The 23,216-nt window shown below is 41.5% G+C and overlaps 1 protein-coding gene across 1 annotated transcript in view; it reads right to left on the bottom strand.

The window, feature by feature from the left end:
• Positions 1-23,216, bottom strand: part of LOC122809729 (aryl hydrocarbon receptor-like) — a 639,036-nt gene that overhangs the window by 140,811 nt on the left and 475,009 nt on the right. The window contains exon 7 of the mRNA XM_044081435.1: positions 16,103-16,233. Coding sequence (XP_043937370.1) covers positions 16,103-16,233 — 131 coding nt within the window. The remainder of the gene's footprint in view (positions 1-16,102; positions 16,234-23,216) is intronic.

The following is a 23,216-nucleotide window of genomic DNA, read 5'->3' as shown; positions in this document are numbered from 1 at the left end:
CTTTGTGTCCACTGGGATGGGCTCCCCTCTGTTGTCTCTTGTTCTCAGGCGTGGCCGGCACAACTCCACTATTTGCTGTAACGTGTCCCTATCCACCCTGTAACGCTCTACTATCTCCAGGTCTTGCAGCCCCTGGTAGGTCGCCCTTGGTCTGAACACTCTCCTTCTCCTCTGAGGCCTACGGTAGTTGTCGGCACCCTCCTCCGCAACTCCGTCTGTCTCTAACACATACCGATGCATCATGGCCACGGCAGCACCCAACATATACATTTTAAAAGTTCCCCGTGTGTTTACACCCTAAAGTGCGGCGTTTGGGAATACGCGTTGTGTGTTGTGTGCATTCACACTTTATAGTGTTGTGCTGTACACCCGGTGATGTCATTGGGTGTGTCTGTGCTGCCGTATCTGTGTGTTATCTTCCGTGTTTTACCGTTGGCACTGCAACGCTGTTGCCTTTAGTGTTACATTACACTTGCCTGCATTGGTTTAGCTTTACACCTTAATTTACTGTTTGTGCAGGTTGCACCTACTATTTCCTGGAGTGCATCCTGCAGGCACATAGCATCTCATGCATTTTGTCTGCCGCCGTTATGCTACCTCTCTACTTGGCTGTGCTGTATCAGTTCTTCGCTCTTTGCAATTCTGCTACATCCCCTACTTTCTTTGCATTCATATGCCTCCCCTTTCCTGTTTTGCGGGATTCTGCATGCAGAGTTGTCAGCTGCGGCCAATTGCTCTTCGTGTGTTGATTGGTGTTGATTGCTCATTACGACTCCAATTACACTGCTTCCGCATTTCCTCATATTCTCCGCATCACCTTCCTGTATCCGTGGTTGTAGACGGGCCGGCCGTCACATGACTGGGTTGGGGAACGTAGTCATCCTCGTACACATGCATCTGTGCGCGCATTCTGTACTCTCAGCGCATCTCTTTCCACACACGCCGGTGCTGATGCTGTGATGTGCATTGTACAGCCCCTGTTTGCTGGGCTCCAATGTGCTTCCTCCTACGGTGGCACACCCCTCTGCGATTGACATGTATTCCCTGTAGGCCACTCCTCGGTGTATTACCGCTGCGCCGTTTGATGCAGCCTTACGCCAGCGGGGGTTTTGCGATTCAGTATTATCTGCCTTATTTGCATGGCATTGACTACTAATACATGGTTACGGCGCCGGACACCGCCGCCACTCCTTGGCAACCCTTGCGCTGTGGTTGTGGCTTTCCATGCATACTATGGTGTATTGTGGCTGTGATGCTGATGTGTCTTATACTGCTCTTTTATGACATTGTCATATTAATTCATTGTTCCGCACCTTCCGCGGACATGTCCTGGGGTTCTGCTCTGGTTTTTGCGTACATACCATTTATGTCGTTATTTACGTTTTCTGCATGTTTTCCTTTGACATTCTCGGTGTCTTTCCCCATTGGCATGTTGCACCAGTATGACACCTGACGTTGGCAGCCTTCCGTTACTCCTATGTCATGTTTGGATGACTGAAAACCATTTTTTTTAGTTTACATTGCCGTGCCGTTATGCTACGCCTGCGCCACTTCGTGGATCACTATTTGCCTTCATTTGCATGGTGCAACACCGCACATGGGGTGTTTAACATACCTACGCCGGAGGCAGCGCAACTCAGGCGTACGCCGGTGGTGCACGTGGGATTGGATCGTACCTGGATCGCCCGGCGGCCATGTCTGGTGTTGGGGCGCCTACGCCATGCGTGCGCCTGGCGCAAGATTCATGAATCCCGGGGACAATTTATGTATAAATGGTCATACAGTATATTGTTCATGAACATTTTTAGTAATAGTATGTCCAATCAATTTTATTAGTATATTCAGTAAGTTAAGGATTCATTTTGTATATAGGGGAGAGTGTATTGTGTTTATTCTGTACCTTTTATTCTGTGCTTTAATTAACTGAAGAGCTTTAATTAACTGAAGAGTGTTAATGGAGACATTTATCACATGATGCACTGGATAAAATATTTAAGAGTGTTCTGAATGAGTTTAGTTATCTGAAGAAGTCCAGCCACTGTGCTGGACGAAAAGCACTTAAAGTAATTTGGCTGGTTTTAAATAAATAGAGTTCTGTGTTTTTTTAGTACCGGTTGCTATTTATTTATAATCAGCTTTGTTAGTATAACAATGCTCCTACACTTATCAGCAGCTTTTACTTCACATCTCAACTTCTAATAAACAAATAAAACATTTTCCCTATCATTCAAAATCAAGTTAGTAAAATATTTGTACTTCACATTTAAGTAATGTCTAATGTCAGAAAATTATTAGTGGATTACTCACTTGAAAATTGTGGTATGTCTTACAGATTGTAAAATTCACATTTTTCACACCCTTATCAAGGGGAAAATATTTAGTTCAGTCAGAAATTGTATTAAAGTGTTTTTATTTCTTCTTCTTCAAAAAAGTTCCATTCTCAGTACATTCAATAATTATCATAATAAAATATATAATTACTTAAATTAAAAATACATGAATTACTTTCTGCAGCAATATTTTGTCCATTTTCTACTTACAAACATTAATTTACATGTCCCAATTTAGGTACACCGATACAGACAGACAGAAAGAGGGAGTGATCTCATTTCAATTTTACAGCCTGGAGTCTGTTGCTGAGATAGTTGTGGAATCTGCTAAGGGATGAATGGAAACGTCCTATGGAGAATAGTTCATGAAGCAGGCATTGATGTAAAACCGTATCAAATGCTTTTGACATGTCTAAGAAGGAGGATACTAGTTTGCTGATTCTAGTAGGTGTTTATGATTTTGGTAAATCTGAGCAGAGCAGTAGTAGTACTGTGGTGAGGTCACAAACCATGTTGTGTGTTAGATAGGAGATTATTATTGTGAAGATGGGAAAGGAGTTAGGAATTAATTTTTCTAACATTTTGGAGAGTGGAGGTAGAGTGGTGGTAGGCCGGTAATTGGAGAGGTCGGTGGATGTTCCCCATTTATGCAGAGGCATAATGTGGGATTTTTTCCAGATGGCAGGGATATAGCTTTCTGTGATTGTTTGCTTTATTAGTATAGATACAGGGTATTCTGAGATATACTGGTGGCAGGTTGCCATCAGCTGGTGTGAAATTTACTTTAAGGTGTTTTTTGATAGAGATAAATACTGGTTGGAGGGAAAAATCATTTTCGTGGTGATTAGACATGTTTGGGACAGAGAGGCTGGTGGGTGTTTTGCTAAGTGTGAGAGGAGGGAGTGTATGAAATGTGTATTGAACTGGTTAGCTAGAGAGACTGAGTTGTTGGTAGCTGGTGAAGGAGTTGTACTTTGGCCTGGGTGTAATAGTCTTTTGATTGGATTCCAGAAAAGCTTAGATTCTATTGGTGGTTGTCTTGGAGCTTAGGAAAAATATTTAGTTTTGTCTGATCCAATTGAGTTTCCTAAGCTGTTTAAAATATTGCCATTTTTATGATGTTTTTTCAGTAGACCATGGTGAGCTTTATCTGTTTAGCATGAGTTGCCTGGTTGCTGTTGTGAGCTATGGGGTGGGACTGGATTTCACTTGTTTTGATCTGATCGGAGCTAGTTCATTTAGTATGTTAAAGAAAGTGTTAAACTGAATTACTGCATCATCTAGGATTAAGTATTTTAGAGTATCCCAGCTGTATTTGTTGAGGTAGCTAATGAAGGTTTCATTGTTGAGGGAGAAGAGTGTACACACATATATTCATGTGCATGATTAGAATGTCTCATAGCAAAGGTCAGTAGATGGTCACTGATGGTGTCGGGTAGGTAGTCAGCAGTGTTCATTTTATTAGGGGTGGTGGTGGTGAGGATCCAGTCTAATGTAGACTCCCTATTACCACATTTATCTGTTTAAGCAGCAGTAATGATAATTTGGATAAAACCAAAGAGAGTTAAGAAGACTGTGGGACAGTCATAGGTTCATAGGTGATTACTACAGCACCAGAGCTTTAACATGCATAGCCAATAATACTCAGGATATGACAATATTATATCATAATTCCCCAGATATGGGATGGAGTAGCATCAGGGAAGTGGGTCTTTGGGTGTTGGAGCCCTGAGTCAGTTTACAGACTGCCTCTGTCCATAAGAGACATAGGCAGTACCCAAGGAGTGAACGTATGGTTCCCCATCCATTTATCCAAATTCTTTTTGAAGACGGTGAGGGACAGGTTTTGTTTTGCGAAGATGGGAAGTTTACTCCATAGGCGAGGTAGCATTTGGGATACAAATCTGTCTCTCCATCAAGTTCTGTTAGAGTCATAAATAAGGTTCAGGTCCATGGAACGTGTAACTCTTGTATAACTTTTCTTACAAATATGTAACAGTTTCATCAGGGCTTGATCAGAGAATACCTTGTAGGTCAGGCATAAGTCCACTCTCAATAAATGATATGAGATAGAGTAAAGGGATATGGCCTTTAGTTGAGCTGCATAAGACACGTGTTTTCCACTTTGTATTTTTTTTAGCTGGTGTAAGTGTCTGGTTAGGTACATGCAGAAGGGAGCATTGTACATGATTATGGGCCTGACAAGGGCCAAGTTCAATGGCACCATGACTTCCTTTGATCTTGATGCCATTAATTTACTTATAAGTTGAGCCACACAGAAGGATTTCCTTACTACTGTAGCTACCTGGTGGTCAGAGTTTAGGTTACTATGTATCTGTGCTCCTAGGTCCCTCACCACTGGGTCTAATTTTAGGCTGTGCTATCAATATTATAATTTGCAGAGATATCTGGCTTATCAAAGGGTATGATTATGCATTCTTTAGCATGTAGTCTCAGCCCATGGTTTTGGCACCAGTCGTTTGTCACTTTTGGGCCTGTTTGTAGTATATCAACATCATTTGGGGATTCAGTGATTGCTCCCAGTTTACAGTTGTCAATGAACTTAGTGAGCCAGAGGCCCAACATTAGCCTTCACTTTAGAGAAGGTTACACCAAACAGGAGGAGTTGCAACAATGAGTCCTGTGTGACACCACTAGTAATAGGTTCCTTATCAGAAGTGGGTTCACCTATCGGGACAACATGTGTTCTGTCAGTGAGCCAGTTGGCTATCCATCTGATGATATAGGGGGTTATGCCTATCTCAATAAGATTTTCTATGATCCTCGAGTGGGGGATTGTGTCGAAAGTTTTGGTCAGGTCTAGATTAGCAGTGTGCACTGTTTTACCCTCATCTATTGCCCTGGTGACTTTCTCAAAGAAGTCCATCAAATTGAGCAGGCAAGACCTTCCTTTGACAAAGGCAAATTTGGTCTGGTTCAGTTTTTGGAGAGTTCCTATGTCATTATTGATCAGGTTCATGACAATACTCTCCATGGCCTTGCAGATAAGACCGGTCAAGCTTATGGGTCTGTAGTTCCCTGGGTCAGTGGATGGCCCTCCTTTGTGCAGAGGGATGACTGTTGCAATCCTTCATTCCTCTGGGACAAAGCCCGAACAGAAGCTGTAGTTTCTAGTGGCCCTGACAGATTATGTTTTAATTTTTTTAAGAAGCATCCTGGAATGTTGACGAGACCTGTGGAGGCTGTGTTTTTGGCTTTAGCAAGTGCAGTAAAGACCTGTTCCCTTGTAATGACTGGTAGAGGGATGGTTGCGGGTATTTCTTTGCATTTAGTCGGAGATGATGGGGCAGAAATTTGAACTGAACTTGTTGGCCAGCAGGTTTTCTATAGTTTCAGGCTGGATGTAAGTGTTGCTGCTCATGATTAACCCAGCACATTGTTAAGCATCTCCTCTGAAGTTACAAACATAATTAAAAAAGGCTTATAGTTATCTTTCACCTGGAAAGCTATCTTTGCCTCATAGTTTGCTTTAGCAGATTTGACCAGCTACCTAATTTGTTTTTTTAGACTGTTGAGTGTCTTTTTGCACTATTTTGTCTGTTCCTTCTGGCTTCAGAGTGGATTTTTTTTCCTTTTGTTGAATAGCCTATTTATGCTACAAGTCCACCAAAGTTGATAAGTAGGTAGTCTGTATTAATGTCACCTATGATGGTTTCTTTGGTGATATTATAAGAGATCTAAGCTAGGAATAGGATGTTGCTTCCAAGAGGGATATAGATGGGAGTGATGCATATGCTTGTTTATAGATTTGCAGGAGAAAGAGAATTATTTCAGCAATGGAAAAGTTGAGGTGGGTGACGGGGTAGGAAGTGATTTCAAAGTCATTTTTGTATATCATAGCCACACCACCAGCTTTCTTATGCTGTCTGTCATTTCTAATGATGATGTAGCCTGGGGGGGACTTTCCTGGTCCTTAGTACCTGGTTTTAGCCAGGTTTCTGTGGATATTAGTATTTCAGAGGTGTATGAGGCTATATAGGCATGTAACTCTGGTAGTTTATTGTAGATGCACGTAAAATTTAAGTTCATTAAAGGCAGACTATTACCTTGGTTGACTGGAAGAGAAATACTGGGGCAGCTGAGGTGGTAGAGTTGTAAGTGTAGAGAGGGTCCAGGATTAGGATGCATACCACTATCAAGAGGAAGCTCAGATGAGAGGTGCATGTAGAAAAAATATCTTTTATATTTAGTTTTCACCTTTAAATTATCTGTAATAATATTATATTATTATTACAATAGTATTATTATTATTTGTACTAATCAAATGTCAAACAAATCTCTGTGTAGTGTAGGCTCGACTTTTGTGTATTTGTAATTAAAGATGTTATACAATGTGATAGAGTATAGGATGGGTGTTATAGCAGGGTGAGAGGAGGATGATTTAGAAATATGGTGTAGTGTTCTACAGGTGACAGTAATGTTGGGTAACAGTGAAGTGTGATAAGATGTGTCAAGAACAGATAGCAAGTGAAAGAACAGCATAATGTACAGAAAAAGTAAATCTGAAGAATGTAATAAGTGGTGATTAGTACAATAAATGAAGGTATTGCTGTTTAAATTGAGGTGGGTGGGTAGAATAGTAGGGGGAGTAGAATGAGAAAGGAAGGATGAAAAGAAATGTGAAGTGATGTAATTTAGCTATGTATAAGAGGGAGGAACAATTAGCGTGGTTGTAATATGTACAGGCAGTTGTAGGTGTGGAGTACATAGGCTTAGGGAAATATAACTGTAGTTGTAGTGGGGGGTGCATGGGAGAGAAGTGAGCCAGAGCTAGGCAAGAGCAAACAGCATGGGTTCCAGCCTTTTAGTGCCAAAACAATCAACAAACAAACAAAAATCAATTAAATTGGCACTGCTGGACTTCCCACGCAAGTATCTAAGGGTGCTTACTAGCGTAAATGCAAAAGTATATCTTAGACTGTGTACTATTAAAAGTATACTAAAAACAATAAGCGTAAAAAGACATAATAGTAATACATCAAGTAGTTATCAGTGATACTTCACAGTATTGAAAAGGGGAAAAAGCAAAGTAGCATAGAACTGCCTAAACAGGCAAACAGGTAGGTTCACAAAAGCAATAGCCGGAAAGAGCAAGCAAGAAAATGCAGGCTGCCAGCAAGAGTGGAATGTGTAGCTCATTTATTAGAGAATGAAGGGGGTTAGGGGACATGGAGGCTATTTTTGATTCTAGTTCTGAAAAAAAGTCAAAAAGCTGACCACTAAGTACTGGCCAAGCAGAGGAGAGGCATTAGACTTGGAACCATTTTGATCAGAGCAGAATTAGGGACATAGAATGAACAAGCAATTCCCCCTTACACAAGTCAATAAATTTTGCAGGGCTAGATGTTGGTGCAGTCCATGACTATCTGGCTAGTGCAAGTGGCTCAGGGTGGACAGTTGATGGCTAACTCTATAAAAAAGTTAAAGGGACATTTGCTGAGCAGTTTAAATATAAAGGCTGTTTAGAAGGAAGGTGTTATAACATTCAAAAACAAAAGAAAATGAGAGAGGGGTGGAGCCCCATAGTGGTGGATGCTGCTGTCACTATTCAAAAACAATATACAAGCTGTTAAATAACTGTAGCAACTTGGGCCTTATAGGTAAGACCTTGTGTTTAGCTCAAAGTACAAGTTGTTTGTTCACTAGTTATCGGTGAAACTTCAGGCCATGGAAATGGTGGATTTGGGTATTTTTCAAGTGGTGTGTGCCTCTCTCATTTTTCCTACAAACAGTGAATTGCAGTCACTCCTGTTTTTGTTTGCACACACCCGTCTCCCTTACCCTGCCAGTGGCTAGCATCATTCTTCTTGTGACTGATCCTGTACCCCCAACTCACAAAAGGAAGAATTACCTTCCAATCCATGTCTCTCAACATTAATATTGGGCAGGGGTGTTTAATTCTTTTATTTTTAAGCATTACTTTAATTACACTCCCTCCAGTTCAGTCTGTGTTTTCTTTAGTCCCTCCAGCTCAAGCAGACCTTGCCATTGTTAGCAGTATGCAGATGAGATGGACAGACCAAAGACAACTTCAAACTGCCATTCTGCAATTGTATTATTTTGGCATGTATTTAGAAACCCTTTAAGAATCAGATTTTCCAGATCACAATCCAGTCCTGAATTGCAGCTACTTCAGGTGAGATACTTTTTAATGTGGGAGGGGGTGCTATTTAGACAGTATGAATTAAACACATTAAGAGGCAGCTCCAAATTGGGTCTCCTCAATTATTTATTTTATGATTGCATTTATTCTCATGAGGGGTAATATATAATTATTTCTGACCATGGGATGGGTAAGCCCAATCTCTAACCAAAGGGGATAGGTTAATCAGAGAACGAAAAAGGAAAAATGGCTAGGCTTAAAATGTCCCTCAGTCATCTAGTTCCTTTCTTTATTTCCAAAAGTAGAAGGAACTCGAGCAGTTGTCCTTAAAACATTTAAACACGGATTAAGAGTACAAAATCAATTAAAATGATCAGGAGGGGATCAGGAAGTACAATAATTGCTCTTTGGGCTTGTGAAATCTTTTTCATTCAAAAGAGAAAGAAACAATGTTGTGTTACACTGTTACTAATTAATATTAATCAACTTACATTCAAAGACAAGACTGAGAGAAAGAATATTCTTTTTCTGAGAAGAAAGGACAGAGAGACATACAGTAAATAATTTCTGTCTTGTTTCCAATTTTGGAAGGGTTGGCGCAAACGTTTGAGCAAAGGTATGATCAGGTCAAACTCTTGTTTCTCTCATCTTTTGATGTCTATACATTCCAAGCTATGAAAATCAGTGTTTATGCCTTATTGTCAAGAGTCCTGTAGCTGCCATTAGTTGTCTTTATATTCTCTACCTTTAATCTGTGCCTGAATCTTTTATCACAGAAAAGGCAGCAATAATATTTATTTTCTGTTTTCTTTGTGAGATTTTGGTACCCTCATGGATGCAGGACATTTAGATAGCCTTTTAAAGACCTTGGGAAAGGCAGAGTTCACAAGTGTGCTTCATCAATTTTTTCCTCACACAGTTTTGCACAAGCAGCACACTATGTCCCTCCCACACTGAACCAGGTGTAATTGTAAACTTGTTTAACATGCATTGTGTTGTGCTGTATGTTTTACACATGTACATAAAACATATATTCTTGATATACTGGATAATATTAAGGTACAGTCCAATACCCTAATAATGGGTGATTTCAACTACCCCACCATCAACTGGGAAAATTACTCATGTACTAACTCATTTGCTCAATGTTTTCTGGAATTTATACATTCCAATGCCCTGGATCGGCTTGTCCATACCCCACCAGGGGCAGCAATATCCTGGACCCCGTCATTACCAATATGGACAACCAATGTTCCACTCCAGTGGTCAACTCCTCGCTGGTCAGATCCGACCACAAGCTAATCCCCCTGGATATCCATTTCCCAGCCCCAACCCCCCACCCCCATTAAGGAAACCACTGTAAAAAACTTCTCCAAAGCCAACTTCATGCTTCTTAAGACAGAAGTGGCAAATTTCACGCTACCCATACAGACAGAAAATGCAACTGCCGAATCCTTTACAAATGCACTGTATAAGCATATACATGAGTGCATGGATCGTACCATCCCCAAAAGAACAAAGACGCTATCCTCCAAAAAAAAGGAAGCCAATCCGGTGGTCCCCTGCCATAAATAAACTGTACAACAGAAGGAAGAAGCTGTTGCAAAAAAAAGAGTAAAATCCTCTGATTGCAGGAACTCCCTGGTCAGCCTCAGTAAGAAGCTGAGATCCCTCATAAAATCCTCCAAGGCTAGTTACAAAAATAAAATTGCCACTGATTCCAAAGACAACCACAAAGCATTCTACAGCTATGTCAAGAATCTCAATGGCAACACTCAGATCTGCTCTGAGCTACAGCACAATGGCACTAGATATACACAACCAACTGATATTGCCAACATCCTGGAAGATAGGTTCAGTGCAAACTTTACCCCCCCCAAACCCCCCAAAGGGCCCAGCTCTATACCAGAAGAATGCAAAACCCCTGTAATCACGGAAGCACAAGTAAAGGCCGTACTCTCCAAAGCCAGAAACACAGCATCCATGGGACCTGACAACATCCCAGGCTGTGTTCTGCACAAACTACAGAACAAATTGGCACCCCACCTAAGTACCATGTTCAATCATAAACTCATTTCAGGCTTTGTGCCTACTGAATGGTGCACAGCGATGGTTATCCCACTCCACAAAGGGTGCTGCCACCACTGACCCCAGGAACTACTGCCCCATTAGCCTGATGAGCTTGGTCTGCGAGGCCATGGAACTTATCAACTTGGAGTTTATAAACAAAGACATAGGTAACCTCCAAACTCTGGACCCCACTCAGTTTGGGTTTGTAAAAGATAGATCATGTCTCCTAAACCTGATTGACTTCTTTGAAGCAATCACCAGAGCCGTGGATGAGGGTAAGCTGGTGCACACAGCCTATCTTGACCTTGCCAAGGCTTTCAACACCATCCCCCACTCTGGAATTATAGATAAACTCATTAGACTGGGCATAAATCGCTATGTCACAAGATGGGTGGCCAACTGGCTCACTGACTGAATCCACACAGTGAAAGTAGCCGATTCCAAATCCGACTTCAGACCAGTGAGAAGTGGAGTACCACAGGGTTCTGTCCTGGGTCCTCTCCTGTTTGGCATCTACTTCTCAGAAGTCCAAGCTAATACAGCAGGTCTTTGGCTGACGACTGCAAACTATGAGCCATAATAGAATCGCCAAAGGATGTGGACATTCTACAAAGGGGCCTCACTGAGACTGATGCTTGGTGTCAAAGTCATGACCTTAAGCTCAATGCCAAGAAGTGCATTGACATCCCCTTTGGGAAAAACACTGTACCTATGAATTACCACATAGGCGGTAGCCTACTAAACACCGAAAGTGTGCTAAGAGACCTTGGGACACAGGTTGATAGTAGTCTCTCCTTTGATAATTACATTGCCACAGTAATCAGGAAATCCTTCTGCATGGCTCACCTCATCACAAAAGGGTTCTCCTCCAGAAAAAAAGAGGTCATTGTTCCTCTCTACTCATCCCTCATCAGAACCATTATAAAGTACAATGCCCCGTTTGGCATGTATCTCACAAGACATCTACAACAATTAGAAAGGCCACAGAAATACCTCACCAAGAGGATTACCAGCCTCAAACAGAAGCCATACACAAATCATCTCAAAAAACTCCAGCTCTACTCCATCACATATCACCTACTCAGAGGTGACCTCTGCCTAACATACACAGCCATGTCAAACCCAGATCTGTTGGACATGCTACACTTAAAGAAACCCCAATCTCTATGAGCCACACGCTCCAGGGATCTAAACCTTGTCACCACAAAAACCAGAACATGCTGGAGGGATAGATTCTTGTCCCAGACACTTCCCATGCTCTGGAGAAAACTGCCCATTCATGTCAAACAAAGCTCCTCATTAGCCCTCTAAGAAAAATCTTGACAATTGGATGGGAAATAGGAAATTCACCCCGAGGATCAGTTCTGTGGCTCTGCTCGATAGGGGCACAGGAAAATAATTTTCTTGGGAGGTGAAAGCCAGGGAACTTTTTTTGGCTAGGCTTATATATAGGCCCAAGGGCCAATAGCCTAGTACCTACCTATGAACCTATGTCTGAATACCATTTGTACCTTTGCACCATTTTGAACTAGCAGCACATTATACCCCTCTCTAGTGTCCCTACTGTGACTTCATTGTTTGACCATCTTTGTCATGCTTCTGCTTGTGCAAAGCTCCTTGCAAATGTGAGACTGTGCATGTTTTTATGGGGGTACACTACAGTGGATTGAAACATAGATAAACATATCTATAAAGATATACATTCATTTTATATCTGCATACATATAATTGGCATACTTAAGAAATACAAATACAAATTACAAAATGTATATTTGAATGTTTGCCTATACACATAAATATATATATATATATATATATATATATATATATATATATATATATACACACACATATATATATATATAAGCATACACACACACACACACACATATATATTATATGGGTCCTCTTCAAATTACCGAAACGTCAGTTCGCTGACACGCGGAAGAGGAACGAGAAAGGACCGACAACGCAGTTGACCGACATGTTGAAATCCCGACAGCTGGAAGACCGACAAGGGGAACGTGTAAGCGCGACTTGGTATTTATGCGATAGTGAGGGATTTTGGATTAGGGAGTGGACAGGTAAGTGTGCAATAGTGAGGGATTTAGGGTTAGTGTGTGTGAAAGGTGAGTGTGCGGTAGTGTCGGAGTTAGGGTTTGGGTAATGTAAGTGTGTGTTAGTGACGGGTTTATGTTTTAGGGTGGGTTAAGTAAGTTAGGAATAGGGTGCAGGTAGGGTACGTGTCTGGTACTGTCGGACCTTAGGGTTAGGGGTGGGTTAAGTGAGGGTTAGGGTGCAGGTAGGGTAAGTGTGCGGTAGTGTCGGACCTTAGGGTTAGGGGTGGGTTAAGTGAGTTAGGGTTAGGGTGCAGGTAGGGTAAGTGTGCGGTAGTGTCGGACCTTAGGGTTAGGGGTGGGTTAAGTGAGTTAGGGTTAGGGTGCAGGTAGGGAAGTGTGCGGTAGTGTCGGACCTTAGGGTTAGGGTTTGGGTTAGGGCTAGTGGATATGTAATGTAGTGTAATGTGTTGTTTACGTTTAGTGTGTCGGTGTAATGGTGTTCGGTGTTTTGCGTTGTCGGTATTGTGTGTTGTCGGTTATTTGGTGTCGGTGGTTTGTGTGTCGGCGAACTGGCGTGTCGGTGTTCTAAAGTAGACCCATATTATATATATATATATATATATATATATATATATATATATATATATATATATATATATATATATATATATATATATATATATATATATATATATATATACATACATACATACAAAATGTGCTTGTGTGTTTCTAAAAATATATCTCCAATACATATATTTGTATTTTTATGTACATGTTGCAGCAATGCATGGTAGTTTCAATGGGTGGGTGGGCTTTTTTTTTTTAAAGAAAAGCCATCTCTGAATGCACAGTAGCAAACCATGCCCAAGTGCCTCCCATGCATACCCAGCATTGCCACCTACTGAAGAGAGGAATTCAGACATTATGAATATTCAGTGCTTTATAAATATTCAATACGCACAGTGCAGTAGTGTTTTTTAACAACACACAACAATCCAGCCAGTTACAAAATATAAAGTTTGTATAATATCTGTAATGTAAAGTAATATTACCATGTGCACAGCAATAACAATCTCTCTGAAAACGCAAACATTGTAAAATAGTAACAGTGACATAGCATGGGGGGATGCTGCTACTCTGAGCATTCCCTATGTTAAAGGAAAGGGATCTTATTTATTTATTTATTTTTTTTTTTTGCAAAGACGTTGCATAAACAAAGGTAATATATATGCTTTCCTTGAAAGAAACATGTATTATCTTTGCTTAGGTAAAGTGGAACAGGCCAGCCAGGTAACACTTACTTCACACAGCATGCCCACAGACCTTTGCTTACTGCGAGAAGTCTATGGCAGGGAATGCTAGCATGCATCCTAGCTGTGAATATAATATAAGTGAATCTGAAAACATTCTGAGGTACCAGCCAAACACTGCACCCCCTACACATGCGGGTGGGGCCTGACAATGCCTTTTATGCCAGGCATAGATCTTCCCTCAACAGCCTGTAGGAGACAGAATACAGCGATAGGGCCTTGAGGTGGTCTCCATAGGACATGTTACTTACGGACTGTATTCTTTTAGTGAGGAACCTCTGTGGGCATTCCAGTTGTTGGATATGCCTGGTTAGGCACATTCCAAAAGGAAGCACTGTATTCAATGATGGGTCTAATGAATGCTGAATACAGTAGAACAATGACCTCCTTGGACCTAGATGCCATACCTTTGTTTATAAGTGGCACAACACAGAATGATTTCCTCACTACTGTAGATGTGTGATGGTCAAAGGCTAGATTACCTTGTGTTTCACTAAGTCCCTGACTACTGGGTCAATTCTTAGGAATGTGTTGTCAATATGATAGTTACCAGTAATGGATGACTTCCCGGAGGATGCTATTACACATTTCTTGGCATTTAGTTTTAGTCCATGGCTCTGACAGTAGTTATTTGTCTGTGTCAGCATTTCCTAGAGAACATTTGTGTCAGTGTAAGATTCAATGGCAGCTCCTAATTTACAATCATCTGCAAATTTAGTTAGCCTGAGGCCATTGGCATTGGCCTTGACATCAGAGAAGTAAATACCAAAAAGGAGTGGTCCCAGTACCAATCTCTGATAGACTCTGCTTGTAATTGGTCTCTTTGTAGACTTCCTGGGTCCCATCTTTCATAAAATCAATATAGCTGTTCCTTCCAGTTTCTCTGATACAGCAGAAAATCTCATTTGTCCTGTGTACTCTACCACTTCTTAAAATATCTCTTTTTCAGCAGCCTCATACTCAGACAGCCTTTCCTTCATTTCAACCTCTGACTTTTGCAGTTTTATCAGAGCTTTTGAATAGCTCTTTAAAGCTTCTTCCATTTTTTCCAGCCTTTTGTGTTTTAAGTTGATATACTCTTTCAATGTTTTGTTGATTTTAATCAGTTCTAAGCACATTTGGTTTATCTGGTAGAGTTACTGGCCCTTATCTCTCCAGTGTTTTTTTTTTACACTGGGAGAGTTGAAATTATGCTGTTGATCAGTGTGCAGCCATCTTGGAAGTCAGAATTTGTGAATTTTAACTGAAAAAGTAGAGAAGGACTGGTCCTCTTAAGTAGTTAAATTATTACATAAACTGATATTACTATATCTCTTCTCAGACAAACAGTAATGTGACACCTCTTATTTGTATTAAATTTCTGCTTTGGTGGTACAAGGTCAATGAGAGAGAGAAAGAAAACCTTGTGAGATAACCTGAAATCGAGTAGTGACCTTTGAGCTGGATGAGCCAGACAGAAGGGGTGGAAGTGATTGACTGACACTGCTTTGTCCATGACAGATGGAGGGACAAGAGAGGTAACCAAGTCCACAGTAATGTTGATACCCAGCAGAGGCTGGGTGTGTCTTTAATGCAGGAACTGCAGTATATACTGGAGCTGTGGATGAACATGCATGAAAGAAAGCATGTATACATGGAGCCCAACATACATGAAAGCAAGCATGTATGCATGGGGCTCAGCACAGCCAGCAATTCACTTGTCGTGGGGCTGCAAAAGCAGCAAGTGCTTTAGCTGGGGATGACCATGCAGGAACCCAGCCCAGTGAGCAGTTCACTTGTTAGAGTGCTGCATGGGAAATAGGGAATAGAGCACAGTAAATCCCTGACTGCTACCTGAATGTATGGCACATAATTAAAAAAAAATCTGATTCTGCAAACCATTATAAAAGAAATTGGTTCTAACCATCTCAGCCACAAAGTCTAATAAAGAAACTGAAAATCTAAGTTGGCGTCTGTGATACAAATTACATCTGTTTCTAGACAGTGAGTTGCCCCATTTTCTGTTTACAGGTTTACTGTATGGGGTGGGGTGTGCATGTTTCCAAGAAGTTTTGTAATATCCAGGACAGTAATGACTGACATTCTACAAAGCTTCCTATTGGATATCACTTAGCCCCTCCCAGAATGCAGATAATATATGGAAACACTACCATCATCATTACTATTACAAACACACTTTGTCTTTAGCTTTACAGCTATATTTACCAGAAATCCAGAAGACATGTCCAGGAGGCATCGGAACCGACACAAGAAATTTCTGTCCAAGAAGCAGGAATTTTCCGGTGGCAAGTGTTCTGGCCAATACCAAAAGGCTGTTCCATTTGTACATATATTATCTGACATGAAGCAAAAAAGAAAAGAGGTAAAATGAATCTCAAAAGCATGTAATATGTTTTTCAAACAAAACTTCCCAAACTATGAAAAGTGTACATTGCCACAGTGTTACAACTCTTTGTCTCTTCCTTTACTGCATTTTCTCTGACATTTTCTGTGTGCACGAATACACACACATATACACACACACAAACATGCATATGTAAACACATATATACATGTGAACACGTCTGGCAGTTGGTACAGAGGATTAAGGAGTTGTTATCAAGCTGTTTTTTTCTGTGGTCTAGCAGTCCAGGGTTTGATTCCCTCAGCCTCCATTGCTCAACTAAATTAAGAGATCAGTGCTCTACCCTGGAAAACAAATAAATAAATAAAGCACATATGTGGATTTTATATATGCACATGTGTGTGTGTGTGTGCATGCATATATATATATATATATATATATATATATATATATATGTGTGTGTGTGTGTGTGTGTGTGTGTGTGTATAGGTAGATAGATAGATGCACAGACAGAAAAAGATCCTACAAGTAAGTACTTTTTTGTAAGCGCAGCACAGGGTATTCATATGTGCTACCCCATAATGGTTATGGCAGTACAAGGCATCACCACATCCTCCCTACATTACCTGAAGCATAAAGTTCCGCATCATTGTTTCATATTAATGAAATTTCAGTTATGGCCTGTACACTCTGGTACACCCTTCCACATATAGTTCTGCATTTAAACAATAAATGTGAAAATATCTAAAGCACGCAATAGACAGCAAAGCACAGAATCTCTCTCTCTCTCTTCTCCCAGCCCCTTCTCTAACAAGATCAAAATTCCAAAATTCTGTATACTGACAGGTATACAGCCCTCCAACACTGATAAATAAAGCTAGACTGGGAGGTGGGACCAGCAGAACTACACTGACAGGGAACCAAAATGGATGGATGAATTGCTGTAAAACAGATGAATGAAGATTCAATAATACTACATGGCCACTGCCCCATACACTTCCCACTGTGCATACAATATGCAATGTGATTTCTCAGGATGCTAATGAATCACCTCATATCTTTAATGTGCAAAGTAACAGTGTAAAATGGGAGTGAACATACAGGTACTGAATTCGCAGAAGTACAAGAAGGGGTTACCCTCAACAGCAGGTATGTGAAGAAAGGCAGTACAGGAAATATAGTTATATACAGGCAGGAGCTTTGTTCCATACTGGGGATGGCAACCAATAAACAGGAAGTGTGGAGATTCACATTAGTGTATTCAACAGGTACCAAACACCTGACAAGTATACTGCTTTCAGGCAAGAGACAGAAGAAAGGTTATGTCAAAAGGGGTCTATGAATTTAAAATCTATTATTTCTTCTTGCATACAGAATTGAAAGATTGACAGATACATGCAGTGACAGAGACCTGGTTTAAGGCAACAGAGAGCACCCCTGCATTACCAGGCTATAATTCATACCACATATTTCGGCCACCTAACCTGGACCGAAACACTAAAGGCAGAGGCATGCCCATATTCATTAAGGATATCCACACCTCCATGCTAGTTGTTCAGCATAATGTATCCAAGATTATCCAAGTGTAACTAACTCTGGGCAAGACCGCAATCCAAACTGTAACTTGCTACAGATACCCCACCATACACCAGGATTCCCACTCCTCATTTCTTGATACACTGGAAAATATTAAGGTACAACCCAACACCCTAATAATGGGCAATTTCAACTACCCCACCATTAACTGGGAAAACTACTCATGTACCAACGCTTTTGCTCAACGTTTTCTGGAATTCATAAATTCCAGTCCCTTGGATCAACTTATCCACACCCCCACCAGGGGCAGCAATATCCTAGACCTGGTCAATACCAGCATGGTCGACCGGTGTTCCACACCAGAGGTCAATTCCTTGTTGGTCAGATCTGACCACAAGCTAATCACCCTACACATCCACATCCCGCCCCCACCCTCCATTAGGGAAACCACCGTAAAAAATTTTTCCAAAGCCAACTTCATGAAGCTTCTTAAGACAGAAGTGGCAAACTTCACGACACCCATGCAGACAGACAGTAGAGGTACAACTGCTGAAAATCCTACACAAATGCACTTTATAAGCACTTACACGAGTGCATTGATCGTGCTATCCCTAACAGAACCAAGATGCTATATTCCAAAAAAAGGAAGCCAATCTGGTGGTCCTCTGCCATAAGCACACTCTACAACAGAAGAAGAAACTATTGCAAAAAAGAGTAAAATTCCATCATTGGAGGAACTCACTGGTCAGCCTCAGTAAGAAGCTGAGATCCCTCATAAAATCCTCCATAGCTAGTTACAAAAACAAAGTCGCTACTGATTCTAAAGACAGCCATTCTATAGTTATGTCAAAAATCTCAATGGCAACACTCAGATCTGCTCTGAGTTACAGCACAATGGCACTAAATATACAGAACCAACTGATATTGCCAACATCCTGGCAGATAGGTTCAGTGCTAACTTTACCACCCTCTCACCCCTAAAGGGCCCATCTCTACACCGGAAGAATACAAAGTTCCTTTAATCACAGCTGCACAGGTAAAAACCACACTCTCCAAAGTCAAGAACACAGCATCCATGGGACCTGACAACATCCCAGGCTGCATTCTACATGAACTACAGAATGAACTGGCAGCCCATCTAAGCACCCTGTTCAATCATAGCCTCACCTCAGGCTTTGTGCCCACTGAATGGTGCACAGCGACAGTTATCCCACTCCACAAAAGGGGAGCCACCACGGACCCTGGGAACTACCGCCCCATTAGCCTAACAAGCCTGGTCTGCAAGGCCATGGAACATATCATCATGAAACTTATAAACAAAGACATTGGTAATCTCCAAACTCTGGGCCACACCCATTTTGGGGTTTGTAAAAGGCAGATCATGCCTCCTAAACCTGATAAACTTCTTTGAAGCAGTCAACAAAGCCATAGATGAGGGTAAGGTGGTTCACACAGCCTATCCAGATCTCACCAAGGCTTTGGACACCATCCCCCACTCTGGAATTTTAGATAAACTCAATAAACTAAGTATAAATCCCTATGTCACAAGATGGGTTGCTAACTGACTCACTGACAGAACCCACAATGTGAAAGTAGCAGACTCCAAATCTGACTTCAGACCAGTGACAAGTGGAGTACCACAGGGTTCAGTCCTGGGTCCTCTCCTGTTTGGTATCTACTTTTCTAAAGTACAGGCTAACACAGAAGGTCTTTAGCTAATGAAGTTCACAGATGACTGCAAACTAGGAGCCATAATTGAAACTCCTAATGATGTGGACATCCTACAAAAGGGCCTCCCTGAGACATATGCCTGGTGTCAAAGCCATGGCCTCAAGCTCAATGCCAAAAAGTGCACTGTCATCCCCTTTGGTAAAAACTCTGTACCCATGAGCTACCACATAGGTGGTAGTCTACTTAACACTGAAAGTGTGATAAGAGACCTTGCGACACAGATGGGCAGTAGTATCTCCTTTTATAATCACATCGCCACAGTAGTCAGGAAATCCTTCTATGTGGCACACCTCATCATAAAAGGTTTTTCGTCCAGGAAAAAAGAGGTCATTGTTCCCCTCTACTCATCACTCATTAGACCCATTATACAGCACAATGTCCCTTTTGGTATGTACCTCACAAGACATCTACAACAACTAGAAAGGTCACAGAAATACCTCACAAAGAGGATTACCGGCCTCAAACACATGCCCTACACAGACCGTCTCAAAAAACTCCAGCTTTACTCCGTCACATATCGCCTACTCAGAGGCAAGCTCTGCCTAACATACAAAGCTTTGTCAAACCCAGAGCTGTTGGACATGCTCCACTTAAAGAAATCCCAATCCTTCCGAGCTACACGCTCTAGGGACCTAAACCTTGTCACCACAATAAACAGAACATGCTAGACGGATAGATTCCTGTCCCAAAGACTTCTCATACTCTGGAATAAACTACCTATCTATATCAAACAAAGCTCCTCATTAGCACTCTTCAAGAAAAATCTTGATTATTGGATGGGAAATAGGAAATTCACCCCGGGGACCACCTCTGTGGCTCTGATTGACAGGGGCACAGAAAAATAATTTTCTTGGGTGGCAAATGCCAGGTTACCTTTTTGGCTAGGCTTATATAGGCCCTAGAGCCAATAGCCTAGTACCAACCTATGAACCTATGAACCTATAATGACAAGAAATAGTCTACATGAGAGGCAGATGTGGATTTCCATGTAAAAACTCTGCTACCTTACAATATAACACCAGATGTGCAACACAATCACTTTACCCCACTATACATTTTAGTGTGATTTTCAGTGTAGAAATACAGTGCCTATGACTTCCCTTGAGAGCTGTCATTGCTGACTTCATGGGGGGAGAGTGGCTTCAAACAGGGCTCGTCTGACTTAGCAGATATCCATTTATATTTGCACTGGATTAGGTGTCATGATTCCATTCATTCTTTTGGAACAGGAAATACCACGATTCTGCCCATGGAAGCTTGCACACTTCCTCATTTGTATATTCTCCATAGGGAAGCATTCAAGCCTTCTTCCTGAACCAGGGTCATCAGAAGAACTATTGTGGGTTCAGAAAAGTGCCGTAATCTGAGCATAAACTGTTGTACAATCCAGACAGTCTGGTACTTCAACTTGGCAGTAATCAGGCATACCTCCATTTCTGAAAGCAATGTGTCTATATTCCCAATCAGTTTTAGGTCTGGATTACAAAATAATTGGAGCAGCAAAGTGGATCCTATCCTCCGCAAGGTTTGTTACTGCTCTGATCCTTCAAAATGACCATATCCCATAAGAAAGTTGGTCAAAGAGATACAGGGGCAGTAAAACAAAATGTGTGGTATCTATGAATGCTGTCTCCACATAGTCCAACAACACCAAAGCCGATTAACGTGATTCTGCAATAAGGAATTACATTATCTGTTAAAGACATACACTATGGTGAAGTCATCCAACCACATTCAAATGTACACAGTGTCCAGTGTGATGAATCAAACCATCTTAAGAAGGGGGTGCTTAACATTTGTTAAGATCAGGTCTCGTGCCACTTTAGTGCTAAACTTATTTGTCTTTTTCCTGAATAGTGGGGTATAGTCCCTGCTCTCCATGTACTAGAAATAAATAGTGACACAGCTGTTAAAAGCAGGATCCCTCAGCCCTCCATCCTTAAATTAAACATTACTTAGATGCTACAGATAAAGCTTTCTCCATATTCTTTGCTCAGTCCCTCCTGGATCCTCTGTTCAGTTTCTTTCCTTACTTCAAACTGTCTTTCTTCAATCTGTTGTCAGCCTGGCTTTTAGCAGTAAAATGATAGCCCCTGTCTTTGATCCTTCCTCCTTACTTGTAAGAAGTGAGCACTTATAGGTTCATAGGTTCATACTAGGCTATCGGCCCTGGGGCATTTATAAGCCTAGCCCGATTGTGTTTGGCTTACGCCACCCCTTGATTTGAGTATACTGTGCCCTTTTTAAAGTTTAGTTTACTGAGCCTCTGTCTAATAGTGACACGGAAGTAATCCCCGGTGACATGGAAGTAATCCCCGGTGACACGGAAGTAATTCCCAGTAGTGGCTGCTCTCCACCTTCCCTCCTCATGAAGGTCTCTCTCTTACTGAATTTTGGCTCACCTGTCTGCTCAGCCTGCACTCTTCTTCCACTCTGGCCTGGCCACTTTCCTTCTTTTCCCACTATTTTTTCCATGTTGTTACTGTGTGACTTGTCACTTGGCTGTCCTGCTGTCAGTGTTCACACTGTTATCAGCTGCTTTTTTGAACTGCTACCTTCTCCCTAGGGATTTTTATTCCCATTATGGCAGTGTAAATTATCTTTGTCAGCATGCATAACTGATGCCATCTCAACACTATCTCACTGTACTGATGTCATCTTCACACTGTCACACTGTATTGATGTCATCTGCACTGTGTCTCACTGTACTGATGTCATCTCCACTCTTTCTCTCATTGAATTGATGCCATCCTCAATGTGTCTATCTGGAAGTGTACTCCACAGTGTGCCTTTAGCCCTGCAGTCATGTTGAGGTCAAACTATTTCTTCAACAGCCATGCTTTCACCAAACAGCTGCACAATTTGCAGAACAGATGTTTAAGGCAGTTTTGACTTCTCACCTCCTTCTTTTATGTGTCTCTATTAATTCCATATTTGCCGTATGGCCTGCAATATTTCTAGACAGCTCCAAAAAGACATTGATTTTTTTCCATACCCTGCAGCCCTGCAGGCCTCCATTTCTAATGTTATTCCACCATAAGTTATCCTCAGCACTCCACATCAGCTTTCAGTGTGTTGCTCCAGTCATAGGTTCATAGGTTCAAAGGAGGTTACTAGGCTAGCAGTCCTAGAGCCCTTACAAGCCAAGCCAGGTTAGTCCCAAGTTGCCCCAATTTTCTCTGGTTAGACAGACAAAATTCACAGAGTGAATCCATGATTATTGCCGACTAGCGCTGTCCATAAGAGACATGGGTGCCACACCCAGGATGAATTTGCAGTCTCCCATCCATTTGTATAGATCGTGCTTGAATAAGGTCAGTGAGGAGCTTTGCTTCATGTGAACTGAAAGTTTAGTCCAGTGGCGTGCCATTCTCTGTCTCTCCAGCATGTTCTGTTTATGTCACAGGCTAGGTTAAGATCCCTAGAGCAAGTGACTCTTGTGCTATTTGACTTGCGAATGTGTAGAATTTCCATCAGGGTAGAGTCAGAAACTGCACTCTAAGCCAGGCACAAGTTGCCTCTCAACAGCCTATAAAATACAGAGCACAGTTACAGTGCTTTCAGTCTATCCATGTAGGTCATGGTTTGGAGGCCCTGTATTTTCTTGGTGAGAAACTTCTGTGGTCTTTCCAGCTGCTAGAGGTGTCTGGTGAGGTACGCACAAAAGGGAGTATGTAATCTAGTAATGGTCTGATAAGGGTCAAGTAC

This window comes from Protopterus annectens, chromosome 8.part0 (genome assembly GCF_019279795.1).
Source record: "Protopterus annectens isolate FY-2018-M chromosome 8.part0, PAN1.0, whole genome shotgun sequence".
NCBI classification, from domain to species: domain Eukaryota; kingdom Metazoa; phylum Chordata; order Ceratodontiformes; family Protopteridae; genus Protopterus; species Protopterus annectens.
This window is presented reverse-complemented; position numbering and strand designations above follow the sequence as displayed.